Raw genomic sequence first — 16532 nt, 5'->3', positions numbered from 1 at the left:
TATACATGACGACACTGCGATGTCACAAAAAACCATCGAAACTTGTTCTTCGTCTTAGCATTTGTGACGACTCGTACATAATGTGATGCGTTGACTAGCTAATATATGACAGAAGTACTCGTCATAAAAGGAAACAATATGTGACGCTACAAACCCTCCGTCACAAAAGATACAGACATTTTGTGACCGTTGACCATAAAACCGTCACGAGGTACTTTATGTGACGGTCGTTTTGTGACGACACTGTGACGCGGGGATTTTGGTCATAACTTACTTTTTATGACCAATTGCTTACTTTACATGACAGATTCGGTTTGTCATAAAAGCTAAGATTTCTTGTAGTGAGGTGGCGTAGCTGTCAGGCACTCAAGCCATTTAAGGCGATAATGGGCTGACGCCGGAGGTGAAGCCGAAGGTCCCGGCGAGCCCCTCAAGCCGAAGTGACATCGAGGGCGATATCGGAGGTGAAGACGAAGGTCCCAGCGAGCCCCTCGAACCGAAGTGGTGTCGAGGGCGAAGTCGTGATGATGCCAAAGGTCATGGCGAGCCCCTCAAGCCGAAGTACCTGCGAGAGCGGAGTCCTTGATGATGCCAAAGGTTATGGCGAGCCCCTCGAGCTGGAGTATCGGCTGAGGTGGGGTCATTGATGGTGCTGAAGGTGACGGCGAGCCTCTCGAGCTGGAGTATCGCTGAGGTGGAGTCGTTGGTGATGCCGAAGGTGAAGGTGAGCTCCTCAAGACGGAGTCGGAGGCGATGCCAAAGGTTCCAGCGAGCCCTTCGAGCCGGAGTATCGGCCGAGACGGAGTCATTGACGATGCTGAAGGTGACGGCGAGCTCCTCAAGCCGGAGCCGGAGGCGATGCCGAAGGTTATGGCGATGAAGTCGAAGGTGACCATGAGCTCCTCGAGCCGAAGTCAGAGGCCATGCCGAAGGTTATGGTGATGAAGTCAAAGGTGATCACAAGCTCCTCAAGCTGGAGGGGCGATGCTGAAGGTCCCGGCGAGCCCCTTGAGCCGAAGTGGCGATGGGGGCGAGGTCCACGGCAATGCTGAAGGTCATGATGATGAAGTCCAAGGTGACCACGAGCTCCTCAGGTCGGAGTTGGAGGTGATGCCGAAGGTGACGGCGAACCCCTCGAGCCAGAGTAGTGGCGGGGATGAAACTTTGAGTACCAGACTTGGTCGAATCTACAACTTAGGTGAAGTTGATTTGACAATTTGTACCTGAAAGAGGTGATATATTTGCAACGGGTGTAGAATGGTTCAGCGACCATTTCTTGAAGTTATCCATAAACACAAGTATTTTTTGCACTTTTCTTTTTCTTGGCCGAATGTGTTTTGGCTTCGTATCCCTTAGGATCGATAGCCTCTTGGATTTTTTGTGCTTATTGCACTTTTCTTTTTCTTAGCCGAAGGTGTTTCAGCTTCGCATCCTTTAGGATCGATAACCCCTTGGCCTTTTTGTGCTTGTTGCACTTTTCTTTCTCTTAGCCGGAGGTGTTTTGACTTCGCATCCCTTAGGATCGATAGCCCCTTGGCTTTCTTTTGAGGTCACAAGCCTATTAGCTCCTCGAAGCTTATTCTTTTTTTGCCATGCATGATGATGTGTTCATACAATGAGATGATTTGATGTATGCTTTTGATGTGTATGAATGGAGATGGATGCATTTGCAAGGGTATGTCAAGGTTCGCCAACTCCAGATCCTTGGAGCTGATAAGGACCGAAGGTCAAGACAGTGCTCTTGAATACTAGAGCGGATGAATTGCCGTTGTTAAGATGGAATTGAACTATTGATGAATATCATTATAATGGAAGTCAATGGCTGATGAACACCAAAAGAAACCAATCCAATAGCTAGTAAGAGCCGGAGGTCAATAAGAGACATCTCTTGATACTGTGAAAATCAATGTATCAAGCACTTAGATTTGGGATGAAAATCAATATTCCTGCAAAATGAATACGAAGGTCGCATAAAGGGGTTAGCCTAAGCCGGAGAAGGAGTGCTTGCCTTGAAGAAAATCTGCATGTTAGTGAAGGCAAATTTTATTGTATAAGAAATGTAAACTTTCAAAAATAGCTTTTCTAGTTGAGTGTTTTGGATAAAGTCTGGATTAGAGGTCATAAGGTGTTTTGGCTTCAAGACTCTTAGGTCTGGAAGCCCTTTGCCATTCAAGTGCTTATTGCACTTCTAAATAAGTATGCAAAGTTTGCATAAACTTTGCTAACTTACACAATTGGAGCATTCAAGATGCGACGGTCCATGTTTGCAACTCTTCGTTGCTTCGACCTAATATAAGCTGAAATACTTAGACAAAAGAAGTTAAGCATCGCAAGGTAGATAAGCATCTCTATGTGTGGTACCTTCGAGATGTTTTGCTTGGAGTTCTCTAGCACATTCTTTGCTTGTAGAGGTTCTTAGCTTGAAAAAATAGTGATGTAAGGTCAGTCAAGAATGCTTGTAAATGACTTGGTCCCTTAAGGACCTTCTAATCTCAATTTCCGAAATATGTTCTTTGCTTCTGAAGGTTGCTTGTTTGGAGAGAACATGATCTAAGGTGAGCAACAATCGTCCTATAAATGACTTGGTCCATCGAGAACCTTCAAACTTCAATTTTTGAAATATATTCTTTTCTTTGAAGGTTCTTTGCTTGAAGAGAGCCCGCATTCATGACTAAGAAAAGCCAATTAAGTCAGAAATTTTCGTCCCAACCTTCTCTGGAGGTCAATAAAGGCCATAACCTTCTCTGATGGTTAATAGAGATTTGAAAATCAATATGGTGATAACCTTCGCCATAATCTTCTTCAAGAGCTCTGACCTTCTCTAGGTTAATGAAGATAGAAAACCAATAAAGTCATAACCTTCTCCAGAAACTCTGACCTTCTCTAGGTCAATGAAGGTAGAAAACTAATAAAGTCATATCCTTCTCCAAAAAGCCAAATAAGATAACTCTGCATTTTTGAAAAAGAAATTATCCTCAAAAGAGGGGTTAGTGAGTTAATTTCATTATGTAGAACAAACTTAGTTGGAGAACTATAAGCTTAAGAGAACTTAAAACATGCAAATACAATAAAAAATAAATAATAAGCGAAGTTGTTTAAAGAATACACCCTGCAAATATAGAGGTTAGTGAAAAAATTTCAATAAATAAGATGAAAATGGATTTTAAAGTTTTTTTATCATCATTAGTGATAAAGAATCAGCAAGCCGATAACCTTTGTCATGGCCTCTGAAAATGGTAACCTTCTCCAAAGATCAATAGAGACATAATACCAAGAAGGCAATGGCCTTTGATATAACTTCTGTGATTAGTATTGCTGAGAAATAAAGCCAAAGCACTTTTGAGGATCGAAGGTGTTGCATATGATTGGTAAAGTATATTGTCTGGTCCAGCCAGTTTCGATGGTTTGTTTGATGATAAAAAATATCATCGCCAAGAGATGGGAAAGGTGCACCATATGTAGAAGCTGAGCAGCTTCGATCGCTAGCTTCGCTTGCCGAAGGTTACTGCCTTGCTTTTGTTTTTGCGGCCGTGGCTTCTTGCATAGCTTCCACATGAACGATCGAAGGTGTTACTGAAAAGCTCGTGGCCTTCATCCTTGCCTAAAAGCTTCGCATGAGAAACCAGGTTAGCTAATAATAATTAATCGAGATAGCTAATCGAGGTGGCGGGTGGACGGATGTCCTTCGCTGGCGAGCGGTGTCATCTGGTCACGTCGGCTGCGAGCGGAGGTATCGAAGGTGATGTGGTGATGATATTGATGCCTGCAATCTTGCCTGGCACCTTCGATTCATAAATTTTTTGTCCAGAATCCACAGCTTAAGCAGATGATATAGCACTGCAATAGGCGCTCGTAGACTCAAGATATCTCGTGGTCTTGACCTTCGACCAAGATTTGCAGGAAAAAGTGCTCGCTGAATCCATGAGCACGACACCGAAGCTGATAATATTTTCCCGCTCGAAGGTCATTGGGCGATTGAGCCTGCTTCTCTGATTGGTCCTGCAAAGAGCAAAAATAGAGCTGTTGCTCGCTCGTTAGTGCAGCGTGGTATAGTTGATAGGATCGAAGCTTCAGCAAAAATAGTTACTGCTCGTTAGAACTGCTGCACATGTGATTGGTGGCTTGATGCTTGCAATTTGCAAATGACAGTCAGAATGCGCCGCATTGGAACCAGTCCGCCGCCGTCGAGGCTCGCCGCTCGCGGCAGCGCCTCCAGTCTCCTTTCCTAGTTAGCTTGTTGTAGTTGCCTTGCCGGACAGCTTGCCACTGGCAGGAGGCAGCCATGCTCCGCGCTGCTGTCCCATGCTACATGTGGCCTTAACCTTCGATTGTGATTTGCAGGAAGAACTGCTCGTCGCTGAGGCTTTGCGCCACTCTTGTGCGGAGGTGCTGGACGTCATGTCGATCTGCAGCTTGGAAGCTTCGGGTGGTTGACGCCTTGCTGCTTGCTCGGCGGCTTCGCTCGACGTCGCCGACGGACGAACGTGGCAGCTTCGCTGCTCGGGCCTGCACGGCCACCAGCACCTTTGGCCCTTTGCCAACCGAAGGTTCCCACGTTGCCTTGTGCGGTTGTCCTGCGCTTTTTTACATTTGCAGAGCACAAAGGAAAACAACGAAGGTGGTAGGATTAGAGTATTTTGAGTGGGGAGGTGGAATTGCTGTAATTTAACCTTCGTTTGGTGTTTGAATGTTGTAATTGTTTATCTTGTCAGTGACGTTGAGCTCGCAGTGAAAATTGCTGCTTGTAGCGGAGGTTCGAGTTTGCCGTGAATGTCGGTGCTTGTCGCGGAGTTTCCAAGCTCGCCGTGGAGGTCGGCGATATGGGTTGCCGAAGGTGGCGGCCTTGCTTTTGCTCCCCGCACGGAGGTACCTGCCAGCTTCGCTGCTTTGCGAAGTTGGCGATGGTGACTTTTTTTTAGCTCATCCATCCAACTTTCTGCTTTTCCAAATGCAAAGGTTATATTATCAATATCATCTCTCTAGATAACTTTCTTGATCTTTTTTGTGCCATCGAATGTTGTTTGCTGAGACCATGCTGGGCACCTCTGTTGCTTTGCTTTTGGACCAGCCGAAACCAGACAGATTGAGAGGAAGAGAACTCAAACTCAATGCAGCAACCTTAGAGTGAAGAAGAGAGCAAGCAAGTGAATAAGAGAGCAAATGGATAAAAGTTCCTCCTCCAAGCTTTAGGGCTCTATCCGGTAGTTTATATTAATTCTATTGGTGGGGTTGAATATTTAAAAAAATTCTTAAAATTTACAAAAGAGCCCCCAAAACTTATAAATAGGTCCCTAAATGCTGCAACTAAGTTCTTAAACCTCATAAATAAGCCCAAAGACCCTCTAACTTAGCCTCTTTTACACAAATAGAGTCCCTAGCCTTAGGCCATCACCTAAGGCGCACCCCCAATACAGGACCAAAGAGTCATCCACGGGTTAGTTCAAAATGAAAGCATCCCAACTAGAGTTACGTGTGTTGTGTAGGTGGGGTGGCAAGAAAGCTATGCGTGAGGCAAGAGGTCTTAGTTCAAGTCCTGCAGACCATATAATTTTTTTAGCGTGAGTGACCTTTTAGTCCCAGTTGCAGTCCCATTGCCGTAACCGGAACGGGGACTCTGTAGCCCTGGATTGGATTGGTTGTTCTGGTTGGAAAACCGAGACTAAAATGGTTCCCAATCGAGACTAGAGGTTGTTTCTGTACCAGTGAACTAACAGATCTTCTACATACTAAATCACTTGCAAACCGTTTTCTTTTAGATGCCTTTTCCACTAAAAGTCATTGATTGTTATTTCCTTGCTCTCATGTTGAGCCGTATAACTTCCAAAATTGTGATTAAATCTGAATACTAGCACCAATAGCTGACACAAGAAATTAAAAGAAGCGTCCAAGGGCTATCTGGTAATTTACGTGCCTGCGATGGCATGACAGACAGTGGCGCGGCACAGGGGTAACACAAGTACGCGCTCGACGCGTCGATCGACGCACGGATCGATCGCTTCAGGCAGCTCGTCGTCGCGAGGCCGCAGCCGCTCGTCGACCGGCCGACGAGGCAATCACCACCAATGAGGCAGCTGTGCCGCGCCGGGCAGGCCCCCGTCTAATTGCAGTTCGCCAACTGGCACTGGCAGTGGGGCAGCAGGCGCCCCCACGTCCAGTTGCAGCGGCCGTCCTCGTGGCCGTGATCCTTGCAGGTCATCCTGCAGTCGTCGGTGACGCAGATCGGGTGGTGGTCGTCGTCCTTCCAGCAGTGGTCGCCCTGCGCGGTCGACACCGCTGCGCCTGCGACAGAGATCACATGCATGAAAAACCCGAGCTCGTCACCTGAAGCGCACCGATCGAGCATGGCGGCGGGGCTCACCGGCGGCGACGACGAGGAGCACCAGGAGGGCACGGCACAGGGCGGCCTTCCTCCGAGCCTCCATTGTTGGGAACAACGTAGCGTGTGGACGAATCGAAGGGGACGGGTTCGAGGAACCTAGCGGCCAAGCTTGGCGATGGCAGGTCTATTTTGTTGGCGTGGACTGTAGATAGAAGTGCTCCATAAATGCTGAGGTCGTGAGGCGCAGAGAGAATATAGGCGCTGAAAGAAATCGAAGGTCAAGCGGGTAAACCGCCTTCACAGAGTCTAAACAACACTAGGGGCAATGGCACAAGTCTGACACCAGAGAAAATTCCCTAGAAGGAAAAAAAAAGGACACACAATACGTGCGGCCAATGCTTAGCCTTCTTTTTTTTTTTGAGCATCTAATAATGCTTAGACTTCATATTGCTAAATAGATTATACACATTGATACTAGTTTCAGAAAACATAATCTACTTTCAATCTAACAAGTACAAGATCAGTTCGGACAGCAAACATTGCACTGCAGGGTACAGGCTACAACGACAGTTCCTTCACACGATTACAACAAAACAGTAAGAACAAGTACCACAAGATCGAATGGGGAGTATAAATATCATGGCATTAGACGTTTATTCTAGCTGTCAGGAGATCAGAGCATCGAATGCGTATTCAGCATATATATATGTGCAGATAATTTCTGCTGTCAAGACGCATCAGTTCCTGCTAGCCTTCAGCTGCGGCGTCAGCTTCGCGGGCGTCGCCGGCGTTGATGAGAAACCGTCGTGCAGCCTGCCGCCCCTCCTCTCGCTGCTAACCCTCGGGCTGCCGCTGTCCGCTCCGAGCCCGATGGAGAGCTTGCTCAGAGCCTTCCGGGCATCGGTGCAGTACTTCTTGCTCGTGTCCAGCAACGACGACACGCCCCATCCGCGGCTCGGCTGCACGTCCTCACGGCCCCTCTTCTTCTCGCCACGCGGCTGCAGCAAGTCGCCGCCGGTGGCTTCGTTATCTTCCTTTATGACGTCACGTAGTGTGGTGGTGGTGGTGATCCTGCGGCTGTGGGATCGCGGTGAAGGGGAGTTGGCCGCCGGCGCGAGGCTCCCCCTGAACGCGCACACCGCTGGCTTTGCGCTCCAGGGGAAGAACACCATGAGCCCGCAGGCTCTTGGGGTCCTCTCCTCGGCCTCCGCGTCCATCCTGATCCGCTGCATCAGCTGCATGGGGACGTTGTCGTTGAGCAGCCTAGGCGTCCACCGGCGGTCCTCTCCGTCGTGGCCGCGGCGCGTGCTGCCCCGACGCGGCTGCCTTGGATGCCTGCCCGAGGCCGAGAAGTCGGCGGCTTCCGCGGCAGGGTGGCGGGCCCGGTCCTTGGCGAAGCTCGTGGCGCGGCCGACAAAGATGTCCTCGAAGCGCTTCGACGTGACCCGGTCGAACGAGCCGGTCCGCTCGGGCGAGGAGATCCTGTCCAGCGCGTCGGAGAAGGACCTGTCGTCGTCGTCGCTGCTCGCCTCGCTCGTGTTGCCGTAGTAGCTGTTCCTGGCGAGGCACGGCTGCGGGCGCCCGGGCGGCGGCCTCGGCGGCGGCATCGGCGCCGGCGCCTTCTTGTGCGTATCCCTGCCGCACGCGCTGTTGTTCTTGGGCACGCCGGGGGAGCTCTCCCAGGAGAACGGCACATGCGTCCGTAGCGGCGACGCGCCGCGGCGGCAGCGCAGGCGGGACGCGTCGACCGAGGCGCACGACCGCCGCGGCGTGGGGAGCGGCGAGTCGAGCAGCGGCGCCGGCGCGGGCGGCTGCCCGTCGGCATTGCACTCCCTCTCCGCGGCGCGCTTGGTGATGATACTGATATGATCCATGGAGCTCGACGCGGGCCAGAGGCGGAGCAGAAACTGTAGCTACTGCGCGCGACCATGCATCGCCGCCGGCATACTGCGTGGAGGCCGGGCCGGGGACGTTTAAGGACGTTTAAGAGTGCACGCGAAGGCTGCAGCTTAGCCGTTGAGCCGGTGCCGCCGGCAATGCTTTCCCGCGAAAAGTTGCAGGAGCGGCGGTTGGGCTGTAGCGTCAAGTATGGTGGCGTGTCAGAGCTTCTTTGCTCGCTCCCGTGAGTGTGCTCGAGAGCTTCTTAATGGCGGAGGTTGCCGAAAGGAAGGAGACGATCGTGGCCAAAAGAAAACGAGAGGATCCCAGAGGGAGGGTTTCTCGTTTCTGTGCAACCTGTTCGTAGTAAAGTGCGGGTGTCATCTGCTCGGTGGCAAGGGCAAGATCGGCGCTGTTCAGTGATGTTGCAAATGCACGGCCTCTGGCGATACATACTAGGATAGGATCGTTAATCAGAAGATCATTTCATGAAAGATTAATTTGAGGAATCACATCGTTCCTCGCTATTACATGAACCATTTGCTCGTGACATTTGAACTTCAGAAGACTTTGTGGTGTTTAACTTTCACCTTGAAATTTTTGGTAACACTGAATTCCAACTTTTGAACTTTCATCCAGAATCCTAAATGAGCCTTCCAAATTGAAAAACAAAAAACTATGAACGACGATTCATTGAATTTTGAGAGGAAGTTTCATCGTTGATTTTGTGCTCTGACCGGCCAGGCGTGATCGAAAATTTGGGCAAGTCTTGGGCTGTAGTTTCTCCAATAGCGGAGGCCCATAATGAAATGCACATGGGCCGTATAAAGCAACAAGGACCTCCTCAATTTCCATCCAACTGGCGAAGGATTCCCTTCGCACAATCACACTGCTCCCCTCCGGCTTCCCTCAAGCCCCAGCCATGGCGATCGCGGCAGATTCTACCTTCGATCAAGCACCAAACCCTGCACCTGACAAGTCCGTCAGCGAAGCCGTGAAGGCACCCACGCACCCTGACATCGGGGAACCCAATGCGGAAGCTGCTGACGAGGAGTATGAGGAGGAGGAGGAGCTGGACGGGCCGGCGGCGGAAGCGGCGGAGAGGGAGAAAATTGAAGCGGTGTTCCAGCGGCTGTCGGACGCCCCTGTTGGCATCCGCGTCCACGACGTCATCATCGAGGGCAACACCAAAACCCGCGACGCGCTCATAGAGGCGGAAGTTGTGGAACTCATCCGCTCCGCCGCCACCGTGCAGGACCTGGTGCGCGCCGCCATCATCGCCAACGCGCGCCTCAGGGGCCTCGAAGTGTTCGATTCCGTCCATGTCACCCTGGATGCTGGCCCTCCCGAGCTTCCCGGCACCACTAACGTCCATATCGAAGTCGTGGAGGCGAATCCCATCGATGCAAGCGTCGGCTTCTTCTCCAAGCCGGAGGTGAGTGAGCACTGAGCACTCGGAATTGTTCAAATGATTGTTCACCGCACAGGGTAGACACTGAGAATTGAACGAGATGAAGCGCATTGCACTATGTTTAGAGGTTTTGTTTGTATTATGTTGTTTACCTATAGAGTAAATGTGGAGATTCCAGTGTTCACCACTTCACCTAACGCTAATTGGAACAGTCACTCACCCATGGTTTAGCCAATTAGCTGGACAAAACGGCCCATTGGTCAGACTAAATGGCCATTTAGGGCTTTAGGCAAACACGAGTTGCCATCGTGCAGTGAACTAGTGATTATGCGCTGTGCAGTGTGCAGTCGGCCTAAATGGACGTTTAGGACGGCCCATTGGTCAGACTAAATGGCCATTTAGGGCTTTAGGCAAACACGAGTGGCCATCGTGCAGTGAACTAGTGATTATGCGCTGTGCAGTGTGCAGTCGGCCTAAATGGACGTTTAGGCAAACAATGTGAGATTCACAGGCTTACTATTCTTGAAATACGCAAATTGTATGCTTAGCTCGGTTCTTCAGTTAGTGATGTACTGGAGATATAAATTCTGGAAAATTAAAAATTTAAATCCCAGGTATGCTATGATTTGGATTTTGTACTATGCGTATGCTTCAGTTATTGCTGGTGTGCATCTTTCCATGATTACTAAATTACTATGTGGTGTTCTAAACTTTGCTTGAGCTGGATACTGTGCCATCCAAGTTTTACTTGACAATGCTAGATCTGTGGCTCTGCTGTTCTGCCAATAGGTCCATGGGCCCACTTCTCCACTAAGTTGCTTGATCATGGTCCAACACTCTACCTCAGTGCCCAGCTATTTATGTACTGTTCCGATTGAAGATATATGAGTTTTAGTTTAGAAGAAAACTTTTGGAAGGCTTTTGTTGTGTTTGATTAGAGCATCGAGGTCATTGTGATAATATGATTTAAAATATTTGGAAAACATTACGATATCGAAAAGTCAAATCTGTTTTTCTGATTCATATTGTTTCTGCGGCACTTGATTTGTCGTTTGATAATCACATTGTAGTTTTAAGAAAGAAGAAATATGCAAACATTTTAGTTTGTGTGGAAATTCAAGTTTATGATGTATACCCATGATATGGAAGTTATAGAACTAACCAATCAATGGTGATTCCAAATAGGTTTTTATAATCGATCTGAGTTGATGACTTGATGGATTTGAACTGTTTCTGTATATTCATCATTCATTTGCAAAGATTCATCATTCTCTAACAAAAGTAGGATTTAGATTTGTCCTATCCTTTAGCAATAGAATCTTGCAGTTAAGTTGCTTACTGTATATTACTCTTCACGGAATATAAACCTTATGATTTAAATTGTAGCATTTTAAAAGAGAACCAAATAACCGGATAAGCACAATTCCCTCCTGAACTCTGTACATAATGATAACAGCTGGCATTTTGCTCTACAAGATACCCTCGTTTCATTAACTTTGGTTAAGCCTTTTTTCATGCCATGCTAAAGTTGAGCTTATTGGACTCGTACCATTGGCAACCTAATAGCTGAAGGATTTATTGAATGGCTTGATTTTATGTTTAGGCAAAGTCATGGTCAGTTGAAGGTTCTCTCAGACTGGAGAACATATTTGGTTATGGTGACATCTGGAATGCTTCGGGAGCATATGGGTGGGACCAGTCATCAGAGATAGGTGTTGGGGTGTCCTTGCCCAGATTTAGATCAATACCAACTCCCTTGATGGCTCGGGCATCATTGTTGTCTCATGATTGGCTGGAATTCTCATCATACAAGGAGTGTCTGCTTGGCCTATCCTTTGGTTTGCTTTCGACCATGCACCATAACTTATCTTATAAGCTGACTTGGCGTACCTTAACTGATCCTTCACAAATGGCATCAAAATCCATAAGAAAGCAGTTAGGACATAACCTTCTTTCTGCAATGAAGTATACATATACAATTGATCAAAGGGATTCTCATCTTAGGCCAACCAAAGGATATGCATTTGTCTCGACATCACAAGTTGGTGGTCTATGGGGCAGCAAAGGATTGAGATTCTTCCGCCAGGTTCTTCCCCAAGCAGCTTCTTCTGTTTACTTTTCTATGCAAAGTTTGTCTAATCTTTCCTTATTGCATCCTTGCTTTTAGTTTGATGAATATAAAGTTGGTCCAGTTTGTTTCTATACTGCTGCTAGTGAGCTACCTGAGAAATAAAGCATGAAGCCACGAACTCAAGGAATGAATTTTGCACTTGCATACCAGTATTACTGTTTAGTCAGACTGCATTCTTAGATCAAAGTATCCAAGTTTTTTTATACAGACTCTTATCACAGTGGATTAGTACTTAAGTCTGCAAAAACATATGGAAAGTGATTCCCAGAAGAGCCAGAGGTATAAAATTTAATGGGTTTTAGTCGGTACTGACAGTGCAGCATTTTAATTAGCTATAATACCCAATACTTATTTTATTCTGAAGTGAACCTTTTGTGTGATGGTGGGCATCCTTAAATTTATGGCCCCCATATCCCAACAGAGCATTTTCTTAGCAGTTAGTACTGATCCTAGTACACTTCTAGTTTAGTTTTGGTTTCTCAACAACTGATCCAATTTTCAGCTGTGCCCATGAACTGGTTTAAGTGTTCTTGTAATAAGTTGGATCTTGTATGATTGTTTTTATTTCACTTAATCTATTATTTCTATTTTTTAATGAATCATGCATGCTACTATGATGTGGTTAAAGGTTTCTCTATGGAAAAGGTACATTCCCATTTCAATTGTGTATATGCAATAGAACAAAGGTTAAAGTTTTCTAACAAGATCTAGGGTCTAAATCATGAATGGTTACTGGCAGTTCAGATGATGTGTGTGCTAGTATCTAATTATTGGTCATGTTGGTGCACTGTTAAACATTGTCACCTGAAATCCTTTTTTCCCCCTTTACCCAGGAGTTTGATATTCGTGGAGCTGTTCCATTCGGCTTTTACAATGCTGCCCTAAATGCTGGCATATCAGCAGGGGTGGTTTTACCATTGGGAAGGGGGTTTTGGGGATCACCTTCATCTGTTCCTGATAGATTTTTCCTGGGAGGGCATTCTTCTCCAGTATGCAGCCTTGGTGGTTTAACTTCTCTATTGGGTTTCAAAACAAGAGCAATTGGCCCTACAGAAGTCCGGAGATTTGTTCCAAGTGAATCTGTTATGGATGATTCTGCAGACTCTCCAGGACAGGATTATTTGGGAGGTGATTTCGCGGTCTCTGCATTTGCTGATCTATCATTTGACTTGCCCTTAAAGTTATTCCGGGATGCTGGCATACATGGCCATGCATTCCTAACTGCTGGAAATCTCGCCAAGTTGTCTGAGAGTGAGTTCAGGAATTTCTCATTTTCTGAGTTTGGGCGCGCATTTAGGAGCTCAGCTGGTGTTGGTATCATCATACCCACTATGCTTTTCCGGGTGGAGGTATGTATGTTTTTAGGTCTTATTGAAATTTCATATATAAATGATCATGGATGCATATTTTGTGAGTGGCGACTGATCCATTCTGTTGATATTCCTATGTCCAGGTAAACTACTGTTGTATTTTGAAGCAATTTGAGCACGATCTTGGGAAGACTGGGATCCAGTTCAGCTTCTCGTCGCCAATGTAGTACAAATGTGTTTCTACAGCTGCTTATGCCTGCCCGAAGAATGTCCTGCCTTGTTGCGATGAGCCATTTTCATTTTCTGTTTTTCTCACTGAAACATCTTCTTAACAAGTAGGATCTAGCAAATCCATCATCAGATGATTTGGTCTCTTGTATCACGCTCGTTCTTGAGCATTAGAACCAGAAGAGGTAACACTCATCTTATCAGGCTCGTTCTTGAGCATTAGAACCAGAAGAGGTAACACTCATCTTATCAGGCTCGTTCTTGAGCATTAGAACCAGAAAGAGGAAACATGATAACGGGTATTGTCTCATGCACAATAGAACAATACGGATATGTAATATGTTGGCGGCCTTGCACCATGGGAGGTCTGCAGCAGTCTCTGGAATCTGTCATATGATTCATTTCTTGGCGTCTTATTTGTGTTTTATCACCTGGATTGATTGGTATCTATCATCCAAGTTGGACCACTCATTTAACAGGTGGCCTCACTTTTACTATCAGATTAATACAAAACTGATGTTGAATGCAGTAGTTTACAAGATTAGCTTTAGCTGTTCAAAAATCACAAGAAACTCGATCTTGTCACTCTACATAAAACGAGCAAATCTTCACCTCACAGGCTATAACTACAACCTGACAGCAGGAATGAATGTACAGGCCAAGCAGCATGTCGAAAGTGCGTTCATCGGGATGCCTTACTCATGTAGTCGTCCAGCATCTTGTTCTGCACTCTGCTGATGAACTTGACGCACATGGGCGGCGTCACATCGTACCTGGTGAGCAGCGCGTAGGGGATGGAGAAGAGCCCGTCCCCGCAGATGAGCCCGGACGCGAACACCGGCGCGAACACCTGCGCGCCCTCCTTGTCCGCTCTGCTCCACGCGAACAGGATCAGGCTCCCCACGCACATGTCGATGGACACGGCCGGGACCAGCAGGAACGAGATGGCCATGCCGGTGACGCTCGGGATGTAGTGCTGCGCGGACCACCTGTTGTGCACCGCCAGCTCGCGGACGGCGCTCACCGCCAGCGCCAGCCCGAAGAAGGCGACGCTGATGGCGAGGCAGTGCTTGGGCAGCTCGTGGTCGCCGGCGCCCAGCACGGCGATGGCGCGGTACACCTTGGCCAGCGGCGCCTCGTACCCCTTGTTGGGGCTCGACTCGTAGAAGTGGTGGAACACGTTGAAGACGATGGGGTTGACGACGCAGCCCAGCGCGGTGCCGATCACCTGGCTCACGAACGTGGCCCGCGGCGAGGTCAGCGTGAGGTACCCCGTCTTGAAGTCGGACATGAAGTCGGAGGCCGTGGACACCACGGACGACACCACGCCGCAGATGACGAGGCTCCCGACGATCCCGCCGTTCCTGGCGCCGATCCACGACGCGAACAGCAGGATCACCAGCTTGTTGTACTGCGCCGAGAAGTTGGTCTCGGCGACGCCCGTGCCGTAGGCATTGCAGAAGGCCAGGAGCGGCGCGAACGCGTACGCCGCCGCCACGTGGTAGAACCGCACCTGCCTGTAGATGAGCGGGACGGCGACGGACGACAGGGCCGCCAGCACGACGTAGCCGCCGATGGCGAAGGTGCTGGGGATGTGCTCCCTCAGGAACACCTGCGTCCGGCGGCGGTCGTCGAAGCTGAGCACCGGCCGCGGCGTGGCGTCCACGTCGGAGAAGGACCTCATCGTCTCCGCCGCCGCCACCTGGTGGTGGCGCATTGTGTGTATGGTCCGCAGCGAGATCACGATGAGCTGGAGGATGCCGTCGCCGAGGATCATGGCTATGGCGCCAAACACCTGCGCGATCGCAACACGGGAAAATGAAGACACGATAGATCTGACGCCACCATCTTCTTGGTTACCAATCACGCATGGTTCTGAGTGGCAATTCTCACCTTGTAGCCGTTGAGGCCCTTCAGACTGGTCTCCTGGAGATTGGCCTCGTACCATTCGCCTTTTTTGCTTAGGAGGTATGGCCACATGAACCCCCAGGAGATGATGGACCCGACGAGCATCGAGATGTTTATCAGGTAGGGGCTGATCATGCCCACGCCGACGTAGGTTCCGTTCATGTTGATGTAGAATCTGCAGGCACCGGAAAACAATGCTGTCATTGCAAATGGAAACTCAATTTATTTGACTCCAATCAAACGAACTCTGATGTAATGGAATGTGCAAACTTTGTCACCCAATTCACAGATCCTTTACCCGCGATTGAAGGCGGTGAGCCCGAACGTCGGGAAGGCGGTGAAGCCGCAGCTGGGTCCTCCGGTGTAGAACCACTGGAAGATGGACCAGAGCAAGCTGCCCAGGCACGACTGGACGACGAGCGTCATCTGCTTCCTGCGATCAAAAGCGCATGCCCATCAGCTCCTCGAATTCACGGAGCCTATCACCAAACCTGAAAATGATGCGCTACTCACTTGGCCTGCACGACACCATGGGGGCTGTGGAAGCTGTTGATGAGGTGCGCCGTGGCCGAGCCGCTCGGGAACGTGAGCCGGTGGCGGATGATCATAGTCTGTTCGCCGGCCGGCCGGTGTGATTAGCGTCGATCGATGTCCCGTCGTTTGATGCGTGATGATGGTTGATCGATTAGAGCATGCGTACCTTCCTCATGGGGACGATGACGAGGAGGCCGACGAAGCTGACGAGGAAGAAGAAGGCCATCGTCCGGGCGAGCGTCGGCTCGCTGATGTTCGATCCGGGGATGTTCGCGGTGGACGTCTCATCCGCCGTCTTCCGGTCCATCCCGAGCAGGTACGACCCGAATCCGCCTGATCACACGCAGCGCACAAAGGATAGAACGCGACGCGGGGCGTCTCCGCCGGCGATATTCACGAGAACACGGGAGGAGACCCCGGACCCGGAGGATGTGCCGGATCGCGTACCGCTGTATGTCATGCTGGCGCAGGCGACGACGCAGGTCTGGACGACGGCATTCTCCTGGCGGGTGAAGGGGCGGTGCGGCACGCCGATCTGGCCGAGCAGGCCCGTCCACGCCTTGAGGAGGAAGAACCCCAGCAGCGCCGCGAAGATGTTGAGCGACGGGATGATCCCCGACGTGAACACGAGGTTCATCATGACGCCGCTGAGCGCCACGCCCAGCGCCAGGCTCACCGCCACGGCGCGCGCCGTCACCTGCTCCGGCCACGGCGGGATGGTCTTCACCTCGAACACGCGCTCCGTCGACGGGCCCTCCCGCGGGTCGCCGATCGACTCCATCCTCCTGCTCCTCCCGCTCCTCCGCACGCTCC

The 16532-nt window shown here is 49.5% G+C and overlaps 3 protein-coding genes across 3 annotated transcripts; 1 reads left to right on the top strand and 2 right to left on the bottom strand.

Annotated features, from left to right (window-relative positions):
- Positions 1-6855: 6855 nt before the first annotated feature.
- On the bottom strand, positions 6856-8193 carry LOC112891764. The gene has a single exon (XM_025958715.1). It carries the CDS (start codon positions 8191-8193, stop codon positions 7057-7059), a length of 1137 nt encoding a protein of 378 aa, XP_025814500.1. The 3' UTR covers positions 6856-7056.
- Positions 8194-9070: 877 nt separating this feature from the next.
- LOC112894353 (sorting and assembly machinery component 50 homolog) lies at positions 9071-13654 on the top strand. The gene is made up of 4 exons (XM_025962036.1): positions 9071-9632; positions 11212-11694; positions 12573-13088; positions 13193-13654. The coding sequence occupies exons 1-4, from the start codon at positions 9120-9122 to the stop codon at positions 13274-13276; spliced, it is 1596 nt and encodes a 531-aa protein (XP_025817821.1). The 5' UTR covers positions 9071-9119; the 3' UTR covers positions 13277-13654.
- A 279-nt stretch (positions 13655-13933) lies between these two features.
- Positions 13934-16500, bottom strand: LOC112895851 (probable metal-nicotianamine transporter YSL18). Its single transcript, XM_025963849.1, has 6 exons — positions 16167-16500; positions 15886-16052; positions 15699-15796; positions 15484-15618; positions 15171-15360; positions 13934-15072 (listed from the first exon to the last, which is right to left on the bottom strand). Exons 1-6 carry the CDS (start codon positions 16498-16500, stop codon positions 13960-13962), a joined length of 2037 nt encoding a protein of 678 aa, XP_025819634.1. The 3' UTR covers positions 13934-13959.
- Positions 16501-16532: the final 32 nt, after the last annotated feature.

This window comes from Panicum hallii, chromosome 5 (genome assembly GCF_002211085.1).
Source record: "Panicum hallii strain FIL2 chromosome 5, PHallii_v3.1, whole genome shotgun sequence".
In the NCBI taxonomy this organism is placed as follows: domain Eukaryota; kingdom Viridiplantae; phylum Streptophyta; class Magnoliopsida; order Poales; family Poaceae; genus Panicum; species Panicum hallii.
This window is presented reverse-complemented; position numbering and strand designations above follow the sequence as displayed.

What these genes read in the sequence shown, in the direction of transcription:
- LOC112891764 (XM_025958715.1), bottom strand. Translation starts at nt 8,193, where the DNA reads ATGGATCATATCAGTATCATCACCAAGCGCGCCGCGGAGAGGGAGTGC.
- LOC112894353 (XM_025962036.1), top strand. Translation starts at nt 9,120, where the DNA reads ATGGCGATCGCGGCAGATTCTACCTTCGATCAAGCACCAAACCCTGCA. An exon ending in GCTTCTTCTCCAAGCCGGAG is followed by an intron (nt 9,633 to 11,211) that starts GTGAGTGAGCAC and finishes TTTTATGTTTAG; the next exon opens with GCAAAGTCATGGTCAGTTGA. An exon ending in GATTGAGATTCTTCCGCCAG is followed by an intron (nt 11,695 to 12,572) that starts GTTCTTCCCCAA and finishes CCCTTTACCCAG; the next exon opens with GAGTTTGATATTCGTGGAGC.
- LOC112895851 (XM_025963849.1), bottom strand. Translation starts at nt 16,500, where the DNA reads ATGGAGTCGATCGGCGACCCGCGGGAGGGCCCGTCGACGGAGCGCGTG. An exon ending in TCATCGTCCCCATGAGGAAG is followed by an intron (nt 15,797 to 15,885) that starts GTACGCATGCTC and finishes GCCGGCGAACAG; the next exon opens with ACTATGATCATCCGCCACCG. An exon ending in AGGGCCTCAACGGCTACAAG is followed by an intron (nt 15,073 to 15,170) that starts GTGAGAATTGCC and finishes GCGATCGCGCAG; the next exon opens with GTGTTTGGCGCCATAGCCAT.